The sequence below is a fragment of the Ornithorhynchus anatinus genome, chromosome Y2 (genome assembly GCF_004115215.2).
Source record: "Ornithorhynchus anatinus isolate Pmale09 chromosome Y2, mOrnAna1.pri.v4, whole genome shotgun sequence".
Lineage (NCBI taxonomy): Eukaryota > Metazoa > Chordata > Mammalia > Monotremata > Ornithorhynchidae > Ornithorhynchus > Ornithorhynchus anatinus.
The window spans coordinates 1033110-1059197 of NC_053176.1; the positions used below are offsets into that span (position 1 = coordinate 1033110).

The 26088-nt window shown below is 43.4% G+C and overlaps 1 protein-coding gene across 1 annotated transcript; it reads right to left on the reverse strand.

Annotated features, from left to right (window-relative positions):
* Positions 1-4140: 4140 nt before the first annotated feature.
* LOC114808669 (interferon regulatory factor 4-like) lies at positions 4141-25075 on the reverse strand. The gene is made up of 9 exons (XM_029056458.2): positions 25027-25075; positions 23873-24115; positions 22697-22883; positions 21807-21895; positions 20902-21043; positions 16836-16943; positions 13498-13851; positions 9015-9127; positions 4141-6554 (listed from the first exon to the last, which is right to left on the reverse strand). Exons 2-9 carry the CDS (start codon positions 24095-24097, stop codon positions 6411-6413), a joined length of 1362 nt encoding a protein of 453 aa, XP_028912291.1. The 5' UTR covers positions 24098-24115; positions 25027-25075; the 3' UTR covers positions 4141-6410.
* Between the last annotated feature and the right edge of the window lie 1013 nt (positions 25076-26088).

The following is a 26088-nucleotide window of genomic DNA, read 5'->3' on the forward strand; positions in this document are numbered from 1 at the left end:
ATCGCTCAATCAATCAGATGATCAATCAGTGGTTTTTATTAAGCATTTCATGTGTGTAGTGCACTCTACTAAGGATTTAGGAGTTGGTAGACATGATCCCTGCTCTCAAAGTGGTTACAGTGTAGATGCCTTTCCTGTAGCTGTATAGAAAGGAGGCTGGCATTCTTTTGGGACCAGCAACCTGGTTTCTCGTAATTTCTGATTTCTTTTATTCCCTAGTTATGGAAATTTAGAGCTATTTCCCTAGTTGTCTAATTCACATAGCCTTAGGGAGTGTGCTCTTGAACAAATATCTGTGACTTTTTTTTTTTACCAGGAACTCGTGATTTATGCACCTCTTTACACCAGGCTCTTTAAAATGAGTCACCTCGATGATCTGTCCTCCCCAAGGTAGGAAAAGCATCATAGAAGGAATCAACATCTAGTGAAGAGAAAAAAGATACAGCACGTGATCTCGGTCAGTGGTTTACAAACCACATTCCGTGGAACCTCTGGGTCAGCTAAAGGTTGCCAGGGGCTTCTGTGGTGAAAACCCCCTAGGTTTGAACAGTGGAGACACCTTGGTTCCCACTACCAAGACCCCACTGGCCCTGAAATGTTTTAATAATAACAATAATAATAATAATAATGTTGGTATTTTTTAAGCACTTACTCTGTGCCGAGCACTGTTCTAAGCACTGAGGTAGTTACAGGGTAATCAGGTTATCCCTGGTGAGGCTCACAGTCTTAATCCCCATTTTACAGATGAGGTAACTGAGGCACCAAGAAGTGACTTGCCCAAAGTCACACAGCTGACAGGTGGCGGAGCTGGGATTAGAACCCATGACCTCTGACTCCTAAGCCCGTGCTCTTTCCACTGACCCACACTGCTTCTTTATTTTGGTGGCCATCATTATTTCTTTCTTTGTTTCACTATGCAAACAAGCATTCGTGGAAATCATTTTAAAGAAGTTTGTGACAGGAAATGTCCTTCTTGAAAAGACCGTATGACATTGATGGTAGGCACTAGGTGCTACATTTCCACAGACTGCCAAGGCCTTTGAAGACAACCTCTGGTTCATTTAAGGTTGAAAACCACTACAGGGATGAGGAAACATCACAGTTCCATTACTCCAGCAGAGGAGTATATTGGAATTTAAGGTAGCAATCAGAAGATATTGCTACGTCCCAATAATTCTATACAATTCCTCCTGCAAACAACCATAAAAAGAGATAGTAGCTTTCACCCCAAAAGTATTATTTACCTCGTGGAAGTCTGAATGGGTAACAGGAACTTGAAATTCATCTGCCAATCAAGTGTCTTTGCCGGGGCACACATCCTGACTTTAAAGATTATGAGATATCAGATCGTGTCAAAGAACAGTGTAACATTTTCTTCTCTGGAGATTCTCTGTCACCCTGGCTGAGAGCAGACTTACTTAGAAGCAGAAGGGCAGGATTGAATAATCTCGAAATTCCTTCAATCCTTAGATTCTATGAAAGTGTTTTCCTGACTTGGGTCATATTAACAGCATTTATCTATCTCAGAGATAGAGAGCATAGACATGCACTAGTGTGGAATCAGTTAATACAGAATATATGCTTTCCGGTAGAATCGCTCGTGCTAAACTGCTAAAGAATTGTCCTCTCATCAAATTATCAAAATCAAATTCCTCCCCTGAAGATCATTTTATCCTGATTGTTGATCTCAGGTCCATTTTCAAAGACTTGGTTTCTGCTTGACTGTAAATTCAAAGAGGTCTAATTTTCTCAACTTCGATTACATTTTCTTTTTTGAAGGTATGTTGGCCTACATCCATTTTGCATTATTAGACTAATAATAGCAATGGTAACACTTAAGTATTTACTTAATCATACTGATGGTATTTGTTAAGTGCTTACTATGTGCCAAGCACTGCAGTAGGAGTAGCTATAAAATGATCAGATCAAACAGTCCGTCCACATGGGGCTCACAGTGTGGAGGAGAACAAGTATTTAACTCCCATTTTACAGATGAACAAACTGAGGCACAGAGAATTTACGTGGTTTGTCAAAGGTTAAACCAAAGAAAAGTAGCAGAGCTGGGATCAGACCCCTGCCTCCCAGGCTTACACTCTTCCTGCCAGAACAGGCTGTTTCCTCTCCCAAACTGTGTGTCTGTCATCTCATAGTCCATGAAGAGATGAAATGAAACACTGTTTATCTGAACTTCACTGATGGCTGGTCTGAGCAAAAATATTGTTTTGCTTTATATAACTACTATGGAAATAATTAATGGGATTATTTTTCCTTTAAATCCAGATTAATGGACAGTGACTGCGAAGTGACTGCATTTATTTACCTCAAATAAATGGACAGATGTGGCACTAATCTAGAAAAAAAAATCAAATTTCTATCATTACTATTTAAAAAGAGGTTTTTCTAATTGCATGAGCAATGGACAGTAATTTGCTATTGAAAGCAAATCTCTTTCCTGAAAGTGCTTTGGTGAGTGTATGGTGTTTCCCCACCTCCACCTCACTGACACACTCTGATGTAAATAGCGTAAGTACTGACACTTGAAAGGCCACTGGGGATTTCACCTAGGTTCTGTGTTGTTTTTCCACAAACTCTTTTTACGTTATACCTCACTTTAGGACTACCCTCTACACTGTTACTGCCTTCTGTATGGTTTTTGGAACCATTTTTCAATGATTCAAAGTCAAAATGTTACTAAACGTTTCTGTAGAATTAATAAGAGTTTTAAAACAGACATATTAGAGGACTGGGGGAGGTGGGGTGGGAAAGAGTAGGATGACCAACAAATTCACGTGTTATATTTCATGCCACTGTAAAAGAACTGCAGAACACGCTCTTTTCATGCAGTTTTCTGCAAGTTGAACACTTTAAGATTTGATTTCAGTGGCACAAATGTCAGGAAGGAAGTAGCTTTACAAAGAGAATTTACAGAAGTAGGAAGTACTTGAAAAGCTATCAAGTTTGTACTGCTGACTGAGTTAAAAGAAAAAAACACAACTCTCCAAACTGTAAAAAAATTGTTTATTGATCACTTTCAATTTTATAACAGATTATCTAAAATATCAAACTTTCAAAAAAATCCCTTTACAAGAAAATTTAATATACAGTTATATACATATGCACCTCTTTAACCAAAAAAAAAAACCCAAACCAAGAACAAAACAAAAAAAACAAAAGAAGCTCCAATTTTGATTTTTGAAACTTAACTTCCTGCAAGTGTCTGACTAGCCGCTGGATTTCTTTCTCTCTGTGCCACTGAGTCAAAGCAATATGCTTAGATTTTGGATTAAAACATTTGAAGAGTCTTGTTCCTGAATCATTTATTCACTTTTTTTCAGCACCCTTTTCCCAGTGAAGAACTATAAATTTGCAAACACTAGTTCAATTTGTCCTCAGTGATAAAGGTGAGTATGTTGACGGTAATTCTGTGATGAACATACCCCTTCAACAGAATGCTGTCTCAAAGTCTGACTCAGATCACTCGGATGCAGATGCTTGGATTTGGGGACTCTCAAGAAATGGCGTGGGATAAAAATCTTTCTCTGACCCTGAGTCTCCTGAACCCAAGCTGAAGGCACTCAGGAAGGGTATTTACTATCACTAATCTGGAGGTGGATTTTATCATTATTTTTCTTTGGCTCCCGTGATTCGTCTTTTGCTTCATGCCAATAATTCAAATGCAGGAGTAATCATCAATTAATCCAGCCAGCGTCTCTACAATACTTCAGAAAACAGTGTGGACTAGTGGATAGAGCATGGGACTGGGAATCAGAAGTACTTGGGCTCTAATCCTGGCTCTGCCACTTGCCTGCTGTGTGACCTTGGACAAGTCACTTAATTTCTCTCCACCCCCGTCCCCAGTTCCTTCATCTGTAAAATGGGGAGTAAGATAGTGAGCCCATGTGGGACATTCATTCAATAGTATTTATTGAGCGCTTACTATGTGCAGAGCACTGTACTAAGCGCTTGGAATGTACAATTCAGCAACAGAGACACTCCCTGCCCACTGACGGGCTTACAGTCTAATCAGGGCTAGAATGGACACCGTGCTTGTTTCATACGGGATTCAGAATCCAGGAGGGAAGAAGGGAGAATAGGGTATTTTATCTCCATTCAAACTAATTATCTTGTATCTCCCCCAGCGTTTAGTACAGTGCCTGACACATTGTAAGTGTTTAACAAATAACAACAACAACAAAAAAAACAAACAAAAAAAATACCTGACCATCATCCCGGAGTGGGAAAAAGTCACTAATACACATCGAATCCTTCACTCCGGCTAAGTTGTCAACAGTTAAAGCAGCTACCACTCTTGAATCTTGCGGGGAAAAAAAAAAGCAGTTACCTGCTTCCCTGTATGGCATCACAACCTAAACCAGCTCTAAACGTGTGTAGCAAGGTAGGACTATACTACACTATCTTCATTCATGAACAATGCAACCATCAATAATTCTGGTAATACTTTGGATTCCTAATCCTACATTCTAAAATAAATAATTGGGTAAAGTTACAAACTTTATTATGCCTTTAAGGTAATATTTGCTACGAGGTTTGAACCTGAACATTAAATTGGTCCTTAATATCTTATTAGCAATAGCCTCTTGTGGAATTCTTTATGGGAGTATGTCCTATATCAAGAGCATAATATTAGGAGAATGGTGACCAAATTAGAGCAAAAGTCTCTTTCCTAGAAATTTCAGCACCACTGTAAAAGCGATAGTTCCGAATTTATGGAGAAGGTTTCTGAAACTTCAAAAATTCTGATTTTAAAACCCAGATCAACCACTTAACATATGAGACTAAATGGGAAGGCAAAAAGTATTCTTTGGGATTTCATTTTTAGAAATCTCCATACATTCATTGATTTCGATTAGGAACTGCAGCTTGGCCTTTCTTACTGGACCCAAGTGTCCTGGGCCCAATTCAAATAAAATTCTGCTTATCACTGCCTAAAATGTTCTCCCTGAAGAACGCTGATCATCCATCTTTAATCTGCCAATACGTTTAAAAACACAAATGTGCCACACATTTGCATCCATGCACACGAGAAATTGGGATAATGTATCCCAGAATATTTTGCATCTTTAAGATGTATATAATATAATTCAGTAAAGCACAAACTGTTGCCAAACTGTATCCTCAACTTTTCTGGCAAGAAAAATCTATATTTAAAGTTAACAGAAGGCATTTAGAAACAAGAAGCAAATACTTGAGGATTTCCAAGTCTTTTTGCATATGGAAGAAAATAATGAAATCTCCAGGATTGTGACTTGAAAGTCTCCTGGAATTAAAAACCCTATCATTCAAAGCATTGACCAGTGTTACTGAAGTAAACAATTATCTTCATGGTTATTTTTCCATCTCTAAATAAACAAAACAAAACACACTTTGGAAAATACCCCACAGATTTAGTAAATCTAGATCTCTGATAAACCAAGTATTAGAACGTACAAAATGCAAGACCTCTAAACATAAGCAACAACAATTACAAAAAATCTTAAAAATGTTCTGTTTCAAAAGGGGCACTGTTTCTAGCTGGAGAAGGCAGGTCAGGAATTTCATCGGAGGCACAGTTAGCCAAACTTTCCAGATCTAAATATGACAGAAGATACATCAGATCCGTGAGGAATAGCCCAGAGTTTATGGTAAATTAAATCCTGCCATCACTTTTCACAGTAGAGTTCATCGAATGGACAGTCCCGGCACCTCCTCTTACTGTTGCCGTGGGTTACTGACTAGAGTCCAACAAAACAAACAGAACAAGAGGGGGAATGTCATGAGTCTTAAATTCTACTCTTTGCATTGGAACTTTTTTTTTGCTTCTTAACTATGTAACATTTCTAGCTATGCACACCATACTTTGCTTAACAGGTGCCTATATCGTATCAAAGAGTTTTTACTTTCAGCCATAAAGTATCTTCTCCAAAAGCTACAGCTTCTAGATATACTCATGTATTTAGCATTTAGGCACACTAGCTTCAAAAGTAGACAACTTCCCTGAGATTTTGAATAACAAATAAATAGTTCAATTTTAGATCACATTTGTTAAATATCAGCACCCTACTGGTGGTCTTTTAAATCCTCAGAAAGAAATCTGTTCATACCATAGAGAACATTTTAGAAAATGTAAACACAGAATTCCATCAGTTTTCACAGTTTTGCCCAGAGTTGGCAGAATTCGTGTGAGACTGAAATAATTGCCCAAACTTGAACCTATCATTTCCAATGTAGAACCTTTCTGCCCAACCCTATTTTCCAAACAGATATCAAAATTTCCAAGAGAGATTCCAGCTGATTTTTTTTCTGAATTTCCTACCCTTCAGCTCCTCAAAAGAAAAAAAAGTTTAATCACGGTTGTTTTTCTGTTACCCCCCAATTTTTACAATGGACTCAAATCTCTTGTCTTGGACACTTCATTCCTGAATGGAAGAATGGCGTATTGATCTGTGATAATCCTCTTGGCTAGAGATGATTTCTGGTAAATCATAGCCCCTCAAAAAGGGTCCACTGTTTTGCTGAGCAAAATAATACAGCTGTCTGGCAAGCAAAGGTTCGACCTTAACAAAAGATTAAAGAAAAGGGTTAGTGACACACTTCACAAAATGGTCAAAAGAAATTTAAATCTAAACCATAATCTACTTTCTCTCTAAATTGAGCTTCACTCTTCTTGAGATTTAAGCTTCAGATGGTGCATCTAAGTCAATATGGACAAGGAACGTCCAGGAATAATAACAAGCTAATAATAATAACAACAACAACAACCGTGACAAGCACTTTATGAAACACTGGGGAAGAGACAAGATAATCAGGTTGGACAGAGTCGAGAAACCCAGGGAAGTGGAGAACTGAGGTAAATTCTGAATAATTTAGTTCCAAAGAGCTGCCCCTGAGGAAAAATCAGTTTAGTGTCCCTCCAGGAAGCCTTCCCCAGTTAATTCCCAAACCCATAATTGCATCCACTCAAATAGTCACCATTAGCATTGATATATTTTTATACATCCTTAGCACTTAAAAATTGAATGTTTAATTCAATTGTATATTTGATATTTCATCCTGACATATTCAGACTACTACCTATTTGATCACTGTTCTTCCTCCTACTCTCACTACTTGTAAATAATTTTGTCTGCTTCCCTCATGATGTTGAAAATTCCTTGAGGACAGGAAAATTATGTTTCACTTCTGTTGTACTCTCCCAAATGTTAAGTACATTGCTCTGTACACTGAAATCACTTAACTATTCTTGATTGATGGAGCAAATTGAATCTTCCACTTCATTTAACCCATTGAGACAAAGCTGAAAAGCAACCAGACTATCACTGCTGTCAAACAATTTCATAGAATAAATGTTAACATGTTTTAGCTCTAATATGCACAGGAATGCGATGATTTACATGAATGATTTTACGCTAGCTATCGCTAAGAACCACTCATACTAGAAATGCAACCAAGGGTTGGATAAAATAATTTCAGATCCTTTCCCTCTCTCTCCGCTTAAAAAAAAAAAAGATGCAATGTCACTTTGGGTGAGTCTAAGGAGAAGGAATTGGGCAATGCATTTTTGCCTAGCATGCGGGAGGGAAGGAAGGAGGGAAGGAAGGAGGAAAGAATCTGATCTTTTCCTTCACCATTAAGCCTCTAAAGAAAATTTGCTTTAAGGAAGGTTCCCAGTTTTCAAAACGAATCTATCCTCATATCAGCACTGAGAAAATGTTGAAGTTTAATGTATTAAGATGAATTATCCACTGGGAATAATAATGTTATTTTTCAGTAAATGACCATTTGGTCATTTCAGAAATGTTTGCTGCCAACAGAGACATGGGGATTGGGAACTGTTGCACTGGTAGTTAAGAGCCTTCACCCTGGAAAATCCAAATTTGGAGGTGTGCTTTTACATCCCAGGCATGTTTGTGGAAGTGGGTCAAGAGGAATGTTGGCTTATTCTACAAGAAATCAATATTGGATTTATTTTCACTTCCAGGATCAAACTGAGTCTTTTATTTCCCTTGACATTCTTTGTATTGACCATTTATGACAAATCTTGAGCTGCAGCTGAAGTTTCTAACTTTAGAGACCAAATATTGCCTCTATGGCACCCAAATTTCTGAGTCTTCAAAGCTTCCTCAAGATTGGACATACAGAAGATTTTTGAAACATAAAAACAGGAAGACTAGTTTGGCCATTTCAATATGACATTGCCTCTGAGAAGCCTCCATCTTTCAGACTCTCATCCCAGCCAATTTAACCTAGCTTCCCTAAAAAGATGCCCTCTACTCCACATTGTTAATTTCCAGCAGATGCAGTTTTTATGAAAATCTAAAATAGAAAAACTAGAGCTTACAACTAAGAGATGCAATTTGGAGAGTAGATTGCTTTTCAGTTGGGAAGTATATGTCTATTCTGAAAAAGAATAAGTCCAAGGAGCCATTATACCTACACTAACACTGGAAATACATAGAGAATTTCATATCCATATCCAGGGAAGTCGACATACAGTAACTGCCCTATTTTAAATGGAATAACTGAGATACAGATTGGGTATCTAACCTGGCTAAGATCACAAACTGAGTCAACACAAGAGCCAGCAAATTAAGAGAATTTTGGTCTCCTGAAGCCTGGTCATTTGTGCTGTTCACTAGAGACTCTCTCTCTCTCTCTTTACTTTGAGTCAGTTTATTTACCAGGTTCACATTATTTAAATCTTCCTTTGGCCTCCAGCTAGGAGGATTGTTCTCCCTTCAGTTTAATCCATAAAAGGTCACCAGATCGAAATAGTCAGTTCTGCCATAATGTGTTCTTTCAGTATGAATTTCAGCTAGAACATAATTGAAGAATTAGGGAATGTTCTTCCAACAGTGCACACCTGTCTAGATAGAATGCAATCCAGCACTGGAAAAAAGGGTTTGGGCAAGTACACTGCAACCAACATAGCGGGAGAGATAAACTGCAAGTTTTCCTTAATATAAATTTCTTAAATAATGTAGTCCCAGAGTTACTGGACAACTGACTATACTTACGTTGGCTGTGATTAGCTTCCTCTGTCTTTGAGGATCTGGAAATTCTTCCCCAAAGCATAAAGCAATCTGAAATCTTGGCAAGGGGCGTCCATGATGAGCAAATACTTGCAACTCTAGAAAGAGAGGGAAAAAAAAGACCATTCAGAAAACTTGCAATACCTGTACACCCTTGGGAAGTCTAGATTAAAATAAATTAACCTAAAAATAGTTCTGGTGCCTTATAAAAGTGATAAGCATGTTCGTATAAAATGAAATTGAGAGAACAAAGGGACAGTGTGTCAATGAGGAGAGTAAAGAGAAAAATATGGTCAAGAACACAACCTTGTCTAGCCAAAAACCTATTTCTTTAATAGCTTAGTTTTATGATGTTTTGAATAAATGACTATAAACAACAAGCACTTGAAGGGCAATTTAGAACTCAAACTTTCATTGAAAAAAACTCTTGCAAAGGTATTTCAATCCCATCTGTGAAGATCCTATATATCAAGACTTCCTATGTAAGCTTGTTGTGGGCAGAGATATGTCTGTTATATTGTTTTGTTTTACTCTCCCAAGCACTTAATACAGGGCTCTGCACAAAGTAAGCTCTCAATAAATATACTTGACTGATTGATTGTGGGGTATAGCACAAAACAGTGGAAAGTAGGCAATTGCCTAGGGCATTTGGGCTATACTAAGGAACAATCCAAATTAGTCCAACCCAAGAGTGTTTTTAGTTATAAAAATAACACTTTTGTTTTTTCTATAGTGTTTTTCATTTTACAAAACAATTTCACAACTGCTATCTCATTTTTTATGCTCACAGAATCCCTGAAAAGTAAGTATTATGATCCCCATTTTGCAGCTGAGGAAACTGAGGCTCAGTGAAGTTAAGTGACTTGCCCAAAGTCACAGAGCAGGCCAGGGAAAGGCCAGGACTAGAATCAGAACCTAGATCTCCTGACTCTTAGCTCCATACTCTTTCCCCTGGACAAGTCTACTTTTTATTTAGTTGCTTGATGACCCCAATTCTCCAGATAATTATCAGTTCTCACTCTTAATATTACATCTGTGGGTAAGAGAATAGGCATACTCAAGCATTATAATCTTTGGACTATAACTTGAGGCGACTGAATGCTTTATTAGCCTCCAAAAGTTTGGAGGGTTGGTAAAATGTATCCAAAGATACCACTTTATATTCAAGGTGATATCACTAGTTCTAGTTGTAACATTTCTTTAGGCAAAGTTAAATTTTATTGTTGCTACACCTCGCTATCATCTGAGCTGCTATTGTTCTGCAAGGCAGCAATATACATATATCTTTATCAAATTTATCTATTGACTATGCATCCTACTAGGCTATGCAATTATGGGGCTGTCCCCAGCTCTCTCATATCCTGAATGAGTAGATGTGAAAGATTTTCTTTGTCTTCTTCATTTGAAGACATCTTTCCAGCTATGTCACTTAACTACACTGTGTTCCATAATTCAAATAGAGCAGACCAGCTGTGAGGACAGTGAAACCGATCCACATAAGAGTAGACAGGTTAGAGCAAAAGCAGTAAAAAAGGAATAGTAGAGAAATTGCAGATTGCAGAAAAATACATTTGATTTGATTTATCCAGATTTAATATTCAGGACATTTGACTCATATAATTAATCAGTCCTATGCTTCATTTGTCCAATATGGTAAAAAGTCTGAAAAATCTTTGGAAACAGTGTCCTGCAGGAAAGAAACTCCAACACTACAGTGAACTTCTTCGATAAAAAAGAATGGTTTGGCCCAAAGGTAGCTCAACAGTGGGTAATCAAGCAATTAATGGTGTTTATTGAGCATTTCCTGTGTGCAGAGCACTGTACTATGCAGATGGAGAAATATAATACCACACACTGTGACTTTCTTCCCAAACGTGATGACCAATTAACACTATTGTAACTGAGGATCACTCACTTTCTACTTAAATCTATCCACTTGTGGTTCAATGCAACAGTCAATTATCAGCCACACACAATGCCTCAGGCCAGAACAGGAAGAAAACAATACCCTAACATATTGAAACTGCCCGGAAAATTCAGAGAGGCAGGAGACTTCTTGAATGCTGCTGTCAAGTCCTTTCTTGTAGGAAAAAGTTTTACAGCATTTTTCAAAGCCATAGCACTCAAAACTCCATACTTCCACAGTACCTGCTACGGCATTTTGCAATCTCCTGAACACTCTCTGTAGTACCTAAAATATCTCCAAGCTCGGTCTTAGATGTAACTGTGATTTAAATGATACCCTGAAATTTTTTCATTGTTATGTTAAACACTGCTGAGGTAGGTACAAGCTAATCCTGTTGGACACAGTCCATGTCCCATATGGGGCTCACAATCTTAATCCCCATTTTACAGCTGAGACACAGAGAAGTTAAGTGACTTGCTCAGAGTCACATAGCAGATAAGTGGCAGGGTTAGAAGCCTGAATCCCAGGCCTGTGCTCTCGTCACTAGGCCACACTGCTTCTTTCTTCTGAAATGCCAAAGAGCTTGACTTACATACCCTTTAAAATTGTGGAGGATCAAGACGATGGTCTCTATCTCCCCCGCACCCCCGTCTACCCCAAGCGAGCTGAAGCAACCAAGCGAGCTGAAGCAACACGTATTTCTTGCTAACTGCCTGGAAGAAGACTTGGCACTTAGAGAGAAATCATGTTTTGTTTCACTTGTACCATTTGAACATCCTGGAGTAACTCTCAAGCTATTTTCAGTGGAGACAAGTGATAAAATGCAAAACCGAGGGATAGTCTTCTTCAGGACACCCCTGTCGAGGACAAATCCTCAAGTGGTTATCTAGTACTCAACTGAAAATGATGAATTGCAACCTAATAAATGAATCCAGTGGCCTAGTGGTCAAAGCACAGGCCTGGGAGTCAGAAGGATCTGGGTTCTAATCCCAGTTCTGCCACTTGTCCACTCTGTGACCTTGGGCAAGTCACTTAACTTCTCTTTCATTCATTCATTCAATAGTATTTACTGAGCGCTTACTATGTGCAGAGCACTGTACTAAGCGCTTGGGATGAACAAGTCGGCAACAGATAGAGACAGTCCCTGCCGTTTGACGGGCTTACAGTCTAATTGGGGGAGACGGACAGACAAGAACAATGGCAATAAATAGAGTCAAGGGGAAGAACATCTCATAAAAACAATGGCAACTAAATAGAATCAAGACGATGCACAATTCATTAACAAAATGAATAGGGTAATGGAAATATATACAGTTGAGCGGACGAGTACAGTGCTGTGGCGATGGGAAGGGAGAGGTGGAGGAGCAGAGGGAAAAGGGGAAAAAGAAGGTTTAGCTGCGGAGAGGTAAAAGGGGGGTGGCAGAGGGAGTAGAGGGAGAAGAGGAGCTCAGTCTGGGAAGGCCTCTTGGAGGAGGTGAGTTTTAAGTAGGGTTTTGAAGAGGGGAAGAGAATCAGTTTGGCGGAGGTGAGAAGGGAGGGCGTTCCGGGACCGCAGGAGGACGTGGCCCAGGGGTCGACGGCGGGATAGGCGAGACCGAGGGACGGTGAGGAGGTGGGCGGCAGAGGAGCGGAGCGTGCGGGGGCCTCAGTTACCTTATCTTTAAAAATGGGGATTGATACTGTGAGATCCAACTGGGACATGGGTTATGTCCACCCTGTACGTATGTATCTACTTGTAGGTATCTACCCCAGAGCTTAGTACAGTGCCAAGCATAGGGTAAGTGCTTAAGAAATACCATAGGAAAGGGCTCCAGACAAGATGAGGCTATATTTTTTCATAAAAACTAATTTTCTGGACCTAGGTCAGGTCTGGAGCAAAATTAGCAAGAGGGGATTTAAAACCTGTTTCAGAAAAAAAAGTTTAACAATTTCATATTGTATGAATCACTCAAAAAATTGTAATCATTTTTCCAGTTCAATAGCTAACTTCTGAACACACTGTGCAAGTTTCCATGTACCAGAGGGTGGCTGCAGAAGGATGATAAGCCAAAGCAAGAAATATTAAGTTCCTAGATTTAACCTCTACTATTTTTCTAGGTCACCATATATGCTTGAAGCAGAGGTAGATATGTTCTAGGAGTACCTATTACCATAAAAAAATTTAAAAAGCCCAAAACTAAAACACTATGAATGGGAAGCTATTTGCTGAACAGTCTTCCAAATAAGCCCTTGATCTGACTTCTTTCACGTGAATGAGACTCTTCTCCCCTCACACCAACTCAATTAACATCCAGTTTGGTGAGGGCATGGATGTGATTAGCAAACCAAGAATTTTATTTCAGGATGACTTTCAACGAGACATCCGATTAGTAGTTTAGCAGAAAGAAGATAATGTGTCTCGAGTGTAGACTGTGTGTGAGCGATTCAGACACCCACATACAAAGGAACTCCTTTAAGGATATCCACCATGACCATTTCTGCCTTGATTCCATGACTTCCTCAATATTCTCCTGGCTCTGTGCTGGCAACAATAGGGTACACTTCACATTCATTTCCCGTTACCTGATAGAAATTGTTGCGTGTCAAAAAGTTTGCAGGTCTGTTCCCTTTCCAGTTTATTAGGACGGTCGCTGCATAATGCCAGAGGTCCATCCCAGTAGATCCTACTTTGGCAAAGTCTTTTGGCATACAGCCCATCAGGAGCCATCCAGAGAAGGACTCCCCTCTCTAAGTGGCTCAGCAGTTTCTCTATGTTTTTCCTCTGGGCATTATCCTCTGGATAGGGGAAAAGGACCTGATCCATATTGCTGGCCTCATAGCTCTGACCATGAGATATCCTACAGCCTTCAGGGCTCGAGGTGGTCAACTCCTTCACCAAGATTTCACGGTAATACAAACAAATATGCAGGCGGCAATCTGTAAATACATATTTTCAGAGTTAGCCCAAATACAGGGAGTACACAATAATAATGGTTTTTGTTCATTAATTCATTCAGTTGTATTTATTGAGCGCTTACTGCATGCAGAGTACTGTACTAAGCGCTTGGAAAGTACAATTCGGCAACAGATAGTGACAATCCCTACCCAACAACAGGCTCACAGTCTAGAAGGGGGAAACATACAAGAAAACAAAACAAGTAGACAAGCATCGATAGCATCAAAACAGATAAATAGAATTACAGATGAATACACATCATTAACAAAGTAAATAAAATAAAACTAATTTAAAAATACTATGAGTCAAGCACTCTCTTAAGCGCTGGGGGAGACACAGTTTAATCAGATTGGATGCGGTCCCTGTCCCACACAGGGCTCACAGTCTGCAAAAGAGGGAGAACAGGTTTCGAATCCCCATTTAAAGCTGAAGAAACTGAGGCACAGAGAAGTGAAGCCACTTGCCCAAGATCACACAGCAGACAAGTGGCAAAGTTGGGATTTGAATCCAGGTCTGTAGCAGAAGACTGTAAGAGCATAGACGGCAGGGATTCTGACTGTTACTCTGTCTCTGAATAGCTCTAGGCTTAAGATTTAGCACATATGGCCACTTAAATGCTCTTAGTGATACTGACTATGATGACAATGACACAGTATTTATATACCTAGTGTTTGTTAGGAAAATCCTAAAAATCCACTGAGGGAATGGCATGGGAGAAGGTGAATTTTAAAGTCGGCTTCAAACAGCAGTGGAAAGGTAGCTGTATTTAGTGTAGGCAGCAGGAAAAGACAACATTGGTGAATTGCACAGCTGAGACATTGATATTAATGGAAAACAATGCTTCTCAGAAAGAATGGTTCACATAAATTCTGTTCACATTTCATAACCGTTTCCCTCTACATTTGAAAATAACTGTGCTTTTTAAAGTTGTAGATAGAAGGTTATGCAAATATCTAGGCTCTCTCTCTCTCTATATATATAATCCCATAGACTGTAAACTCACTGTAGGCAGGGACTGTCTACCAACTTTGTAATAGTTATATTGTACTCTCCAAAGCACATATAACAGTTCTCTGCACATGGTAAGCGCTCAATAAATGACTGATTGATTTTAGGGAATTACAGCACCCTCAGGAGAATGGGAAGGAAACTTCCCTGGTGAGATCTTTCACTGAAAAATTGGGAAAAAAATACATATATCATATATACATTTATAATGAAAATTGGATCAAAGCAATAAAAATGGAGGTCTTTGTTAGGAAATCACATAATAATTATAATAATTATAACTATGGTATTTGCTAAGTGCTTCCTATGTGTTAGGCATTGTACTAAGTGCTAGGGTGGCTACAAGTAAATTGGGATGGACACAGTCCCTTTCCCACATGGGGCTCACACTCTCTATCCCCATTTTGTAGATGAGGTAACTGAGGCACAGGGAAGTAAAGTTACTTGTCCAAGTTCACCCAGCAGACAATCCCAGCTGGGATTAGAACCCATGACCTTCTGACTCCCAGCCCCGTGCTCTAAACACTACCCTATAGGTTAAGCACTGTACTAAATGCAAGAAATAAGATAAGCCATATGGCCTAATGGCTAAAATATGGGCCTGGGGGTCAGAAGGACCTAGGCATCCTGTCTCCTCCATTTGTCTGCTGGATGACCTTGGTCAAGTCACTTCTCTGGGCCTCAATTACCTCATTTGTAAAATGGGAATTAAGACCGTGAGCTCCATATGGGATATGGACTATGTCCAACCTGATTACCTGATTCCCTTGTACCTATCCCAGCATTTAAAACAGTGTCCGGCACATAGTAAGTGCTAAACAAATACCATTAAAAGAAAAATTAAAATGTAATCAGGTAGGACACAATTCCTGTCCCACATGAGACTCAGAGTCCAAGACACTGGGATAAGGCCTTAATCTAAGACAGATTTACTAAATTCAGGATCCCACAGGGTCTATACAGGCAAAAAGAAGCCTAGCAATGATAACTCCTTAATCAGAAAATACAGTGACTTTGACCAAAGTGGAAAATCAGTTTCGGGTCGATCCAAATAAAAACATTTAAAAAAAAAACATACAAAGCACCAGTGCTATTGTCCATCCAGCCCAGAGTTTTTATCTTTGACAGCTGCAGAGGATGCTCTCAAATGTAGTCTGATTCATTCAAACCCCATTTTCTTCAATAATAAGTTTTGGGGCTTAATTATCCAACTTTATGCCTCCTGTGAACATTTCAGCATGCCTGGGTAGACACTTGCTTCTGAGTGTTCAGTTCGTATTAATTGATAAGGAATAAGTGATGCCCTTTGGAGATGTTTCTCAGGGTGGGTTTCACTTCATTTAATGACATCAGTTGTCATAAGGTCATGCAGACATAAATAATTCTTCATTTCCTACACCTCCAACAACCCCACGCAGGCTTACATATCCAAGAAAAGATGATGGCAGTTTCGAAAAACACATACAAAATGTCTTGCCTTGAAACTGAGCCAGATACTTCCTTTCAGTAGGTGTGATTCCTTTCAGTCATGTAGAACCCAGAGATCACCACAATGCTGGCCTCTCCGTGACTACGTGAACTGACACCTCGATCCACTAAGACCAAATGGCCAAGAGACAGTGGGGGGAGCCCTGTGCGGTAGAATGCCCCATGGTCCCCTAATCCAGAAGGGACCATATCCAGCACCCTTGATGTAAAAGGGATCTATCAAAGGAAGTAATGCACAGTGAACCTATTTTTGAGTTGTAGTTGTACTTATTTGCAAGATATGATCCCTGGAAAGGTCAGAGATTAGAGAAAAAAATATTGATACCTAGTTAGGCAGATAATATATTTTAAGCCTTAGGGGAAGAAAAGACCAGAGCCAGTTGGCTTGTTTTCATGCCTCTCCTTGCCATAACTACCAAGTGTTTACAGTGGGCACAGTGGATGATGATTCTCAGAATGTTACACTTACCTGAGAGTGCCAGGGCTTCAGCAGACCTTATGCTTGGCTCTATGGGTATTCCAGGAGCCTGTGACTCAGGTGGAGCACAAGCATAAAAGGTTCCTGTCACCTGGCAACCTGTGTTTACAAATAAAAAAAAATCAATCAAGTAATAGCTTAACTAAGAATCAAGGACCTTGGAAGGTCTCATCTCTTCAGGGCAATGTTGCTAGCATCCTGTTCTAGAAAATAAATATGGGAGTTGGAGCCGGTTACCATCTGAAGCCTACAGAGTACTTTCCACCTTTCTAAAAAAAAAAAAAATATTAGGAGCATTTCTCCTCCCAACACTCCTGTGAGGAGAGGCAAGTGGCAAGCAGAACTCTTACTTCAGAGATCAAAAAACTGACAACTAGAGCTGTTATGCAAATTGTTCCCTCCTCACAGAAATCAGAATTATAGCCCAGAATCCTTTAGGCTGTTGAATCACATGACCTTTTTGGTCACTGATTGTTCCTAACAAGCCTGATTGGAAATTCAACAGAAATGACCAAGCCTCTCATTTTGAAAATTCGTTTTAGGTGGAAGTAATGAGGAGTGGTAGAGGGAAGAAAATGGGAAGGAAGATGTAACCATAAAAAGCGAAGTATATTAAGGATATAAGTCATTCATAGTGGTGCTAGCCTTCTTTTTCATATCTTCCTTCATTATGCTTCACAAATGTTTCTACACTAGCATTCGTCTCATATTCATGATTCATTCATTCATTCGATCTTATTTATTGAGCACTTACTGTGTGAAAAGCACTATACTAAGCACTTGGGAGAATACAATATCATATCAGACAGATTCCCTGCTCACAATGAGCTCACAGTCTAGAGGGGGAGACAGACATTAACATAAATAAATAAATAGACAAATTACAGATATATACATATGTGCTGTGGGGAAGGGAGGGAGGATGAATGAAGGAGCAAGTCTGAGTGGCACGGAAGGGAACGGGAGAAGGGGAGAGGAGGGCTCAGTCAGGGAAGGCTTCCTGAAAGAGATGTGACTTCACGAAGGTTATCTGTTCCATATAAGGAGGGAGGGCATTCCAGGCCAGAGGTAGGATGTGGGCGAGAAAGTCTGGTCTGTTTAAGGTGGTAAAACCAAATCAAGCAGTCATTTTTATTGTGTGCTTACTGTGGGTAGAGCACTGTAGTAAGCTCTTCAGCGGGTACCATATAACCAAGTCAGCAAACATGTTCCCTGCCCACAAGGAACTTATAATCTAGAGGGTAGACTCAGCAAAACCAGATCTGTTGAGGACGGTTTTAGAGTCAGAAGCTCTGTTTTACTCTTAGCTTCTTCAGTTCTAAAATGGAAATACTACTACCATTCCTGGCAAGTCAGCCTTTGATAAGGGAATTTTAAAAGTATATAGCACACTGAAGACATGGCATTTTAGGCCAATGGTATTAATATTATCCAGTTTAACTCTCCTCCTAGCCTAAGTAAGCATTGGCAAACACCATGTGCATTTGGGGTTTGAAGGGGGGGTGGGGGAGGGAGGAGAAATCCTCCCCAGTCTGCACAGGTGATGCTGAAGCCTCAGTGTCAGATGGTTGCTATCCCCTTCCACCCCAGCAATCAGCAGGAGTTTCTTGATAGCACAGGAGAAGACCTGAAGAGGATCCTGACTTCCGGATGTTAAGAAGTCTGGATGTTCAGGGGAGGAAAAGGAGGTGGCTTTTTCTGGAGGCATCGCAACCCACCCCGCTTCCTCCCAATCACCTCTTCTGCTCCCAGCCTCAGCCCAGACCTAGATAAAGATGGAGAAGCCACAGTCTTCCACCACCTCTTGCAGTTTGTCTGTCCATTGCAGGCAATATGTAATGGAAGAAAAGCAGAAGCAGCGTGCCCTAAAGCAGAGGGCAAGGGTCTGGGAGTCGGGGGACTTGATTTCTAATCCCGGCTCTGCCACTTGCCTTTGTGTGACCTCGGGTAAGTGCCTCAGTTACCTCATCTGTAAAAGGGGAAGTAAATAGCTGCTCTCCCTCCCCCTTAGACTGGGAGCCCCATAATAATTATGGCAGTTAAGCGTTTACTTTGTGACAAGCACTGTTTTAAGCACTGGGGCAGATATAGGTTAATGAAGCCAGTCACATGGGGCTCACAGTCCAATAGCAGGAAGAGCTGAATCCCATATTACAGTTTAGGTGACTGAGGCACAGAGAAGTTAAGTAACTTGCCCAAGATCACACTACAAGCAAGCCCTATGTGAGACAGGGACTGTGTCTGACCTGAGTAACTTGTATCTGCCCCAGAGCTTAGTACAGCGCTTGAACCATACTAAACACCTAACAAATATTAATATATTATTAATAATAATAATCCCTTAGGATTCTCTAAGCCTCCAACAATCACTTAACTTCTCTCTGCCTCAGCTATCTCATCTGTAAAAGGGGGATTGAGACCATGAGCCCCATGTGGGAGAGGGACTGTGTCCATATTGATTAGCTTGTATCTCCCCCAGCGCAAATACCATTAAAAAAAAAAAAAAAGAGGATGGAAGCACTTGCCCTAGGCCAGAAATGCATTAGAATATCACTACCAGAATGGGAATGTTTCCCCTGAATAAGAACTGACTCTCTACAGGCTTTCCTAACCACTCGGTGGCAAAAAGCAGTATTTGAGGCATTCCGCAGGTTGGTTTAGGAAATGCAGGAAGCGGATGGTCTTTTCCCAGTGTTGGGTCTGAGACAGCTAATTTCCACAGTTCACCAAATTGTGGAGCAGAAAAATCAAGATTATTCTTAAGAGAAGAAACAAGGAATGAATGTATCTAGAATATAAGAATGAGTAAATAATAACCATCTACAAAAGCAGAAATTAGTTAAATACCTTAAAGAACAATTATTCCTATAATATACAAAACAAGCGTATATGCAGTGTTTCTCACAATGTTATTTATTTTTTGGATTCTGGAATTCTGTCCTCCATCAAATATTCCTTCCTCATGCCATCTTGGAACCTCTTTAGCTATTTATCAAACTTGGGTGTTCTCATCTCATATTGCTCTCATCTCCTATTCGAGGAGCTTTTTGAAGGTCAGTACCATGTCTAATCTAAATTCAATAAACTCCATTAATAGCTAATATCCTGTTCACCCAAGAAAAGTATTTGTCGATGACGGCTACATCACAGAATGTCTATCAAGAATAATCATAGTTTATATACCCTTTCTCAGATAAGCTCAGATTCCATTTGAGCATTGGTATTTCATCAAGTCTCAACTTTAGATTGGAGATAAGGGAACACTGCTATTACCCTATTTTTACGCATGAGGAAACCGAGACACAGAAAGCACGTGCGAGCTATGAGTTATTCTCTGTTTGAGATGAAAATAATATCTAGTATTCCAGAGAAGGTCCCAGTCCACTGAATTGCCCCTCGCCTACATTTCGGAGCCTTATAAATGCTTTCGTCTCATTTACATGGATGATAGTCATCAGCCCTCAATCAAATCATTCCTAGTTATTGAGTGCTTACTGTGTGCCAGGGCACTGTAATAAGCCCTTGGAAGAGTACACTATAACAGAGTTGGTAGACACGTTCCCATCGCACAACAAGCTTACAGTCTAGAGCATCATTATTTAGGCAGTATTTGAACAGGCAAAGGGACAGGCGAGTTGAACAAGGAAGTCGGTCAGTGTAGCAAGGCCATCTGGATTATTCAGGTTAAAAAAAAAAGTTTCTCAATACTGTAGGATTTTGAACCCCCAGCATATATTTGCCTCTACTCTCCCTTTCTCCTGTGTCAACCAAGTCTTCATTTTCTAAAATGTATCTCCCTCCCCTACTGTACTCTAAGCTCCTTTTAGACGTGAAGCTTATCTCCCAACTGCATTGCGCTCTCCAAAGCGCTTAGAACAGTGCTCTTCACAGAGTAAGCACTCAATAAATACCACTGATCGGTGGAGTGATTGAAAAGGAAAAGAGCTGTGAGACCACTTACCACCACCAGATCTGAGGTGAGTCTATCATTATTGGTTCATTATTTTTGCACATCAGAGATACTGCCATGGGCCAATGTATGTGGTACTGTTCTTACCATTTTCACAAGCAGACCCTTGCCAGTGATGACTGCGAGCAGTATAAGGAACACTTGGACATTGGTAAGGGATGTCTGGATGAGGCTGCTCTGGAACAAAATCTCTCCAGTTTCGGTCATGGGGCATCATGTAGTTTGGTACCTGTTCAGAGAAATAACATGTTAGTAGCTCTGATAGTGGAAAGGAAAATTAAGAACTTGGGATGTCCTCCCTATAACAAAGTGACCACATCTGGAGGTAGTCTCTTTGGAATATCAAAATGTAGCTTAACTTAAAGCATTTCCACACATCTTGTGGATTCTCTTATTTGGCAGATGAGAGTACTTTTATCAGCAGGAAAACTTTCAAATGAGTTGCCTATCACATGAGGTGTAAATAAAGTATAGATTGAATATATATTGAATATATATTGAAAATATATATATAAAATGAATATATATATTGAATATATATATTCAATAGTATATATTGAGCGCTTACTAAGTGCAGAGCACTGTACTTGGAATGTACAATTCGGCAATCTTATATAGGTATATGTATATATAAAATACAGTCAAGATACTGTGGCCAAGGATCAATTTCTACAAAGCTTCATCATATGTTTTAACTCTGGCATCCAAACAACCCTGGGAAAAACGCTCCTCTTTTACCCCCAAAGCCAACAAAACAGAGATGTGATTCACTTTAGAAAGAGCCAGTTAGATCAGCTGCCCTGTGGTTTCACATGATAAAATTCTGCTTCCAAAGTTTTCAGTTACCACAAGAGTCTTTTTCCCTGAAGGTTTTAATAGAAATAGAGGAGCACCTAACTACAGATCTTCACAAAACCTGGAAATAAAATCCAAAACATACATAGTCTCCTACAAAGCATGAAATTTTTTGCCTAATGCATCTTCTACTGTACCTGAGGCTGTAATGAAGTGTAAGGGGAAGTCATTGTATAAGGATGGCTCATAATTATCTGCTGATCCTCCATGCTGAGCTGCTTTGCTCCTATTTACATGTTGGCAAAAAGGAAATGGTACGATAAGAAAAAACAGGAACCATGACCTAATAATTAAAATAATTAAAATTCCTAGAGTGCATGGCATACAGCCAACAAGTAGGGGGATACTCTCCAGGATGACATAGCAGGTATTTGCTTACTTATCACACTGCAGTTTCTACAAGGGACAGCAGAAATAGAAATAACGGTCCTCCAAAATATAAACAACAACTCAGTGCGGTAGGTGTCAAACACTATGTGCCAGGCACCGTGCTAAGCCCTGTGGTAGAGACGACACAGTCGGATCACACACGGTCCCCGTTCCACAGAGGGTTCGCGGGGAGATGAGGAAACTGAGGCACAGCGCAGTTAAGTGACACAAGTCAAGGTTACAACATCAGGCAAGTGACGGAGCTGAGATTAAAACCTGGGTTCCTCACTCCAGTCCCGTGAGCTTTCCCTTAGGCCGTACCACTTCCCTCTTAATCGACAAGGTTTAAGGTTCTGGAATCCTTCCCGGCCCTAAACTGAATTTACTTGTGGTTCAGAATTTGGCCCAAGATGCTACTAAAACAGTACATGACCAAGGGAGAAACTAAAAAAAAGTACAAAAGGAACGGTAATATGGACTCCGAACTCTCAACTGAGACCGTTGTGCCAGGCATACTGAGTTTTCAATCTAAGGTAGCATTTTTTTTTTTAAAACCGGCAAAAGTCAGAATTAAAGCAACTGAGTGCCTCAACCCCGCTTGAAAATTGTCAGCCAAAGAAAACGAGACTTTAAAAAAAAAAAAGTGAAAATTCCCTACCTTTTTTGGCTCCTTCGGGAACTATTCTGTACACTTTGTATGGATCTGAGATATCCAGCTGACTTCTCTCAACCAGTTCTTCAAAGTCATTGCTTTTGTTCAAAGCGCAGCGCAACCGTGTCTTCCAAGTTGGGGGATCTGGTTTATCAATACCTTCTCTGAACTTTCCTTTAAAGAGTGCCCATGCCTGAATATTTTTTTTAAAAAAAAAAAAGAGGGGAGAAGGAAAATCAAACGGCGAGTCCTTGAGAAACTTAACACACACGTTACGATCTCTAAGGGAAATGTTCATTTCTCGCCGCTCCTCGGTCGCCGTTGCCCAAACCCACCCGATGTTTTCTTGTTCGACGCCTTTTCACTCGGGGCAGAGTGGAAGAAAAGAAAGAAAACGGGCATCGGGAAGAGTCGGGTTGGGCAGAGAGTGGCTCGCAGGCGTGTGAAAGGAACGGGCGAGGGAGGTTTCGACCTGAACGGCTTTCTGCGGGGGGGGGCGGCAGCTCTAGGAGAGAGGGGCGCGTGTGGTGTCGCCCTGCGGGTGGTGGGCTTCCCCGGGCGGTGGTGGGCGACCCGCTCCGGTGGGAAACCAATCGGGTGGACTCACAGGAAAGGGGCCGGCCGGACTCGGCCGGAGCAGCGGGGACTCCGGGAGCCCGTCCAAGAGGACGAGGTGCTGCTTCTCCTCTGGGCGCTGCGCCCCGGCCCCCCGTGGCCGCCCCCCGCGCGGTTTCTGGGGAGGGGATTTCCCCCGGCCCGCGGGGCGCCTATCGCCCTCTCCGGAGATTGCTCAGCGGGCGCGGTCGGGGCGGCCGCGGTCGGGGCGCACCCCGCCGAAAGCGGCGGGCTTCCAGCCTGCGCCGGCCGGACTCCGCGGCCCCCGCACGAGGTGATGGAGAGGGTGCGGCGGGAGGCCGGACGCTCGGGGGCCGCGGCCCCCGCACACCTGGGCGGCTCCCCCCGCTCTTCCCCCCGCCCCCCGCCGTGCCGCTCGCTCCACCGGGGCGCCCCGGTGAGCGGCGGGTGGGCAGAGCCACGAGGCCGGCGCCCGGCGCCCCCCGCCCTTCCTTGCCCCCCGTCGGTGCCCGGGCCCCGGAGGACGGGACTTGGCCCGGGCTCGGGCGGCGGGGGCGGGTTGGCTCTTGTCCCCTGGCCCCCTCCCCGGCGTCCCGCCCCGGCGACCTTGAAGAGGGCGGCATCCTCCTCGCGGTTGTAGTCCTGCTTGCCGGCGTGCTTCCAGGGGATGCGGAAGATGCTCTTCTCCTCGTTCTCCCACACCAGCCCCGGGTACTTGCCGCTGTCGATCTGGTCGATCAGCCACTGGCGCAGCTTCCCGTTCCCGCAGCTCACCGAGCTCATCCCGCACTCGCCGCCGCCGCCGCCGCCGCCGCCGCCCTCCAGGTTCATGCCCCGCTCACGGCCGAGCTGCGGGGAGGGGTGGGGGTAGGGGGGAGAAAGAGACGGAGAGAGAGAGAGAGAGAGAGAGAGAGAGAGAGAGGAGAGGGCGCCCCGGCCCTTCAGTGCCGTCCCGCGGGGCCCCCGGCGCGCCTTCCCGCCCCGAGCCCGCCGGGCCGGGGCAGCCCAGCCGGGACGCCCGGGTGGGAGGCGGCGCGGGGCCGGGGCGGGGCGGCGCGGCCGGGCCGCCCCCCGCACTCTCCCCCGGCGCGGCCGCCCGCGCCTCTGCCCTCCGAGCGACGGGGCTCCCCGCACGCTGCCCCGCCTCCGCACCCTCCGACGGGCCGCCCGCGAGGCCCGCACCCTCCCGTCCCGGACAGACGGCGGGCCTTTCTACCCCGAGGGCAGAGAGGGCGTCGGTCCGAGGGGCGGATCGGGCGCCGACTGGAGATCCCCAACCGAGCAGGAGAGCGGGATGGGCGCGGGAGCGGGGAGACCCCGACGGCCGGTCCCTGCAGGCGGGCGGGCGGGGCCGCAACCAGGGGGGGCATCCCGCCCCGTCCGGAGCGCCTCCCGCACCTCTCCCGAACGCTCAGCTCCCTCCCCCGCGGCGAGAGGGGCAACCGGATAACGGGCTCGACACGCATCCTCCCGCATAGCTTTCTAGAGGGAAACTCGGGGGTCGGGGAGGCTCTTCGTTCCCGTCGGGGCGGGAGGTGGTCCCCCAGGTAAAGCCAAGACGGGGCTCAGCCCCCTCTTCTCCCGGGTTGAAGGGAGCGCTCCCTCGCTCTCCCTGCCTGCCTGCCTGCCTGCCTGCCCCTCGTCTCTTTTCTTTCCCCTTTCCCTCCTTTTCTTTCGTTGCCCCTGCGCCCCTGTCCTTCCCTGTCCCGCTCGCCCCTTCTCCCAACCCCGCGGCCCCCGGCCCGGCAGCCTCTCCCTACCTCCGTCTGCCGGCTCCGAGGAGAGCGCGATGCCGGGTCCCAAACCTGTAAGTGGTGTCACGGCAAGCCCGCGGGGAAAGAGGAACTTTTAAGCCAAAAGCCCGGAGCGGGGCGGAGCGGGGCGGAGCGGGGCGGAGCGGGGCGGAGCGGGGCGGAGCGGGGCGGAGCGGGGCGGAGCGGGGCGGAGATGGACGGGGCGGGGCGGAGTGGGGCGGAGATGGACGGGGAGGAGATGGACGGGGAGGAGATGGACGGGGAGGAGATGGACGGGGCGGGGCGGAGATGGACGGGGCGGGGCGGAGATGGACGGGGCGGAGATGGACGGGGCGGAGATGGACGGGGCGGGGCGGGACAGAAATGGGAAGGAGGGCAGGGGCTGAGGGACGAGATGGGCGGGTCCTCGGGCCGTGGGGCTGGATCGGAGCGCGGCTTGCCCTCGCCCCCGACTGCGAGCGGCGAGAGGGGCAGAGGCCGAGGCGAGAGCCCCCTTCCTCTCGGGGGATCGGAAAGCAGTGGAGCGGTCGGCTTCCCGAACGCACTGGGACGGCCCGGCGCGCACATGTACAAATCTACACACACATATACACCCCCACACACGGCTACACACCCGGAGGGAAAATATGCAGAGAACTGGCCGATTATAAACTAGATCTGGAAACTCCTGTGACCTCAGTGCGACCTGATGTAGTTTGTTTTACTGTAAACGAGATCCGGGTCTTTCGGCTTTGACGGTGCCGTTTATTTACAGTATTTTTTTTTTTCCGTTTAGCAGTTCGACGAGAATGGAAGAATTAGCCTCTGGTCCAAGATTTGCTTTCAAAGCTTGGGATCGCGCCGTAATCGCCAACCACATCCGCATCGCCTAAAGTGGCTCAGTACTGATGGGATTTTTTTTTTTTTTTTTTTGCACTCCGGCATGAATGGAGAAGGTGGGACTTCTGGACATGTCAGTTAGTGGTATCTATTGAGCGGTGGAGCCATCCGTGGTATTTATTGAGCGATCGCTGTGTGCGGAGCATTGTAGTAAGCGCTCCGGGGGGGAAGACGGTACATCTGCCGGAC

Excerpts from the sequence above, each read along its gene's own strand:
- LOC114808669 (XM_029056458.2), bottom strand. The coding sequence starts at position 24,097 with ATGAACCTGGAGGGCGGCGGCGGCGGCGGCGGCGGCGGCGAGTGCGGG. Across the intron at positions 16,944-20,901 it reads AGGGTCTGCTTGTGAAAATG|GTTGCCAGGTGACAGGAACC; the intron begins GTAAGAACAGTA and ends TTGTAAACACAG. Across the intron at positions 13,852-16,835 it reads TGAAGCCCTGGCACTCTCAG|ATTGCCGCCTGCATATTTGT; the intron begins GTAAGTGTAACA and ends ATGTATTTACAG.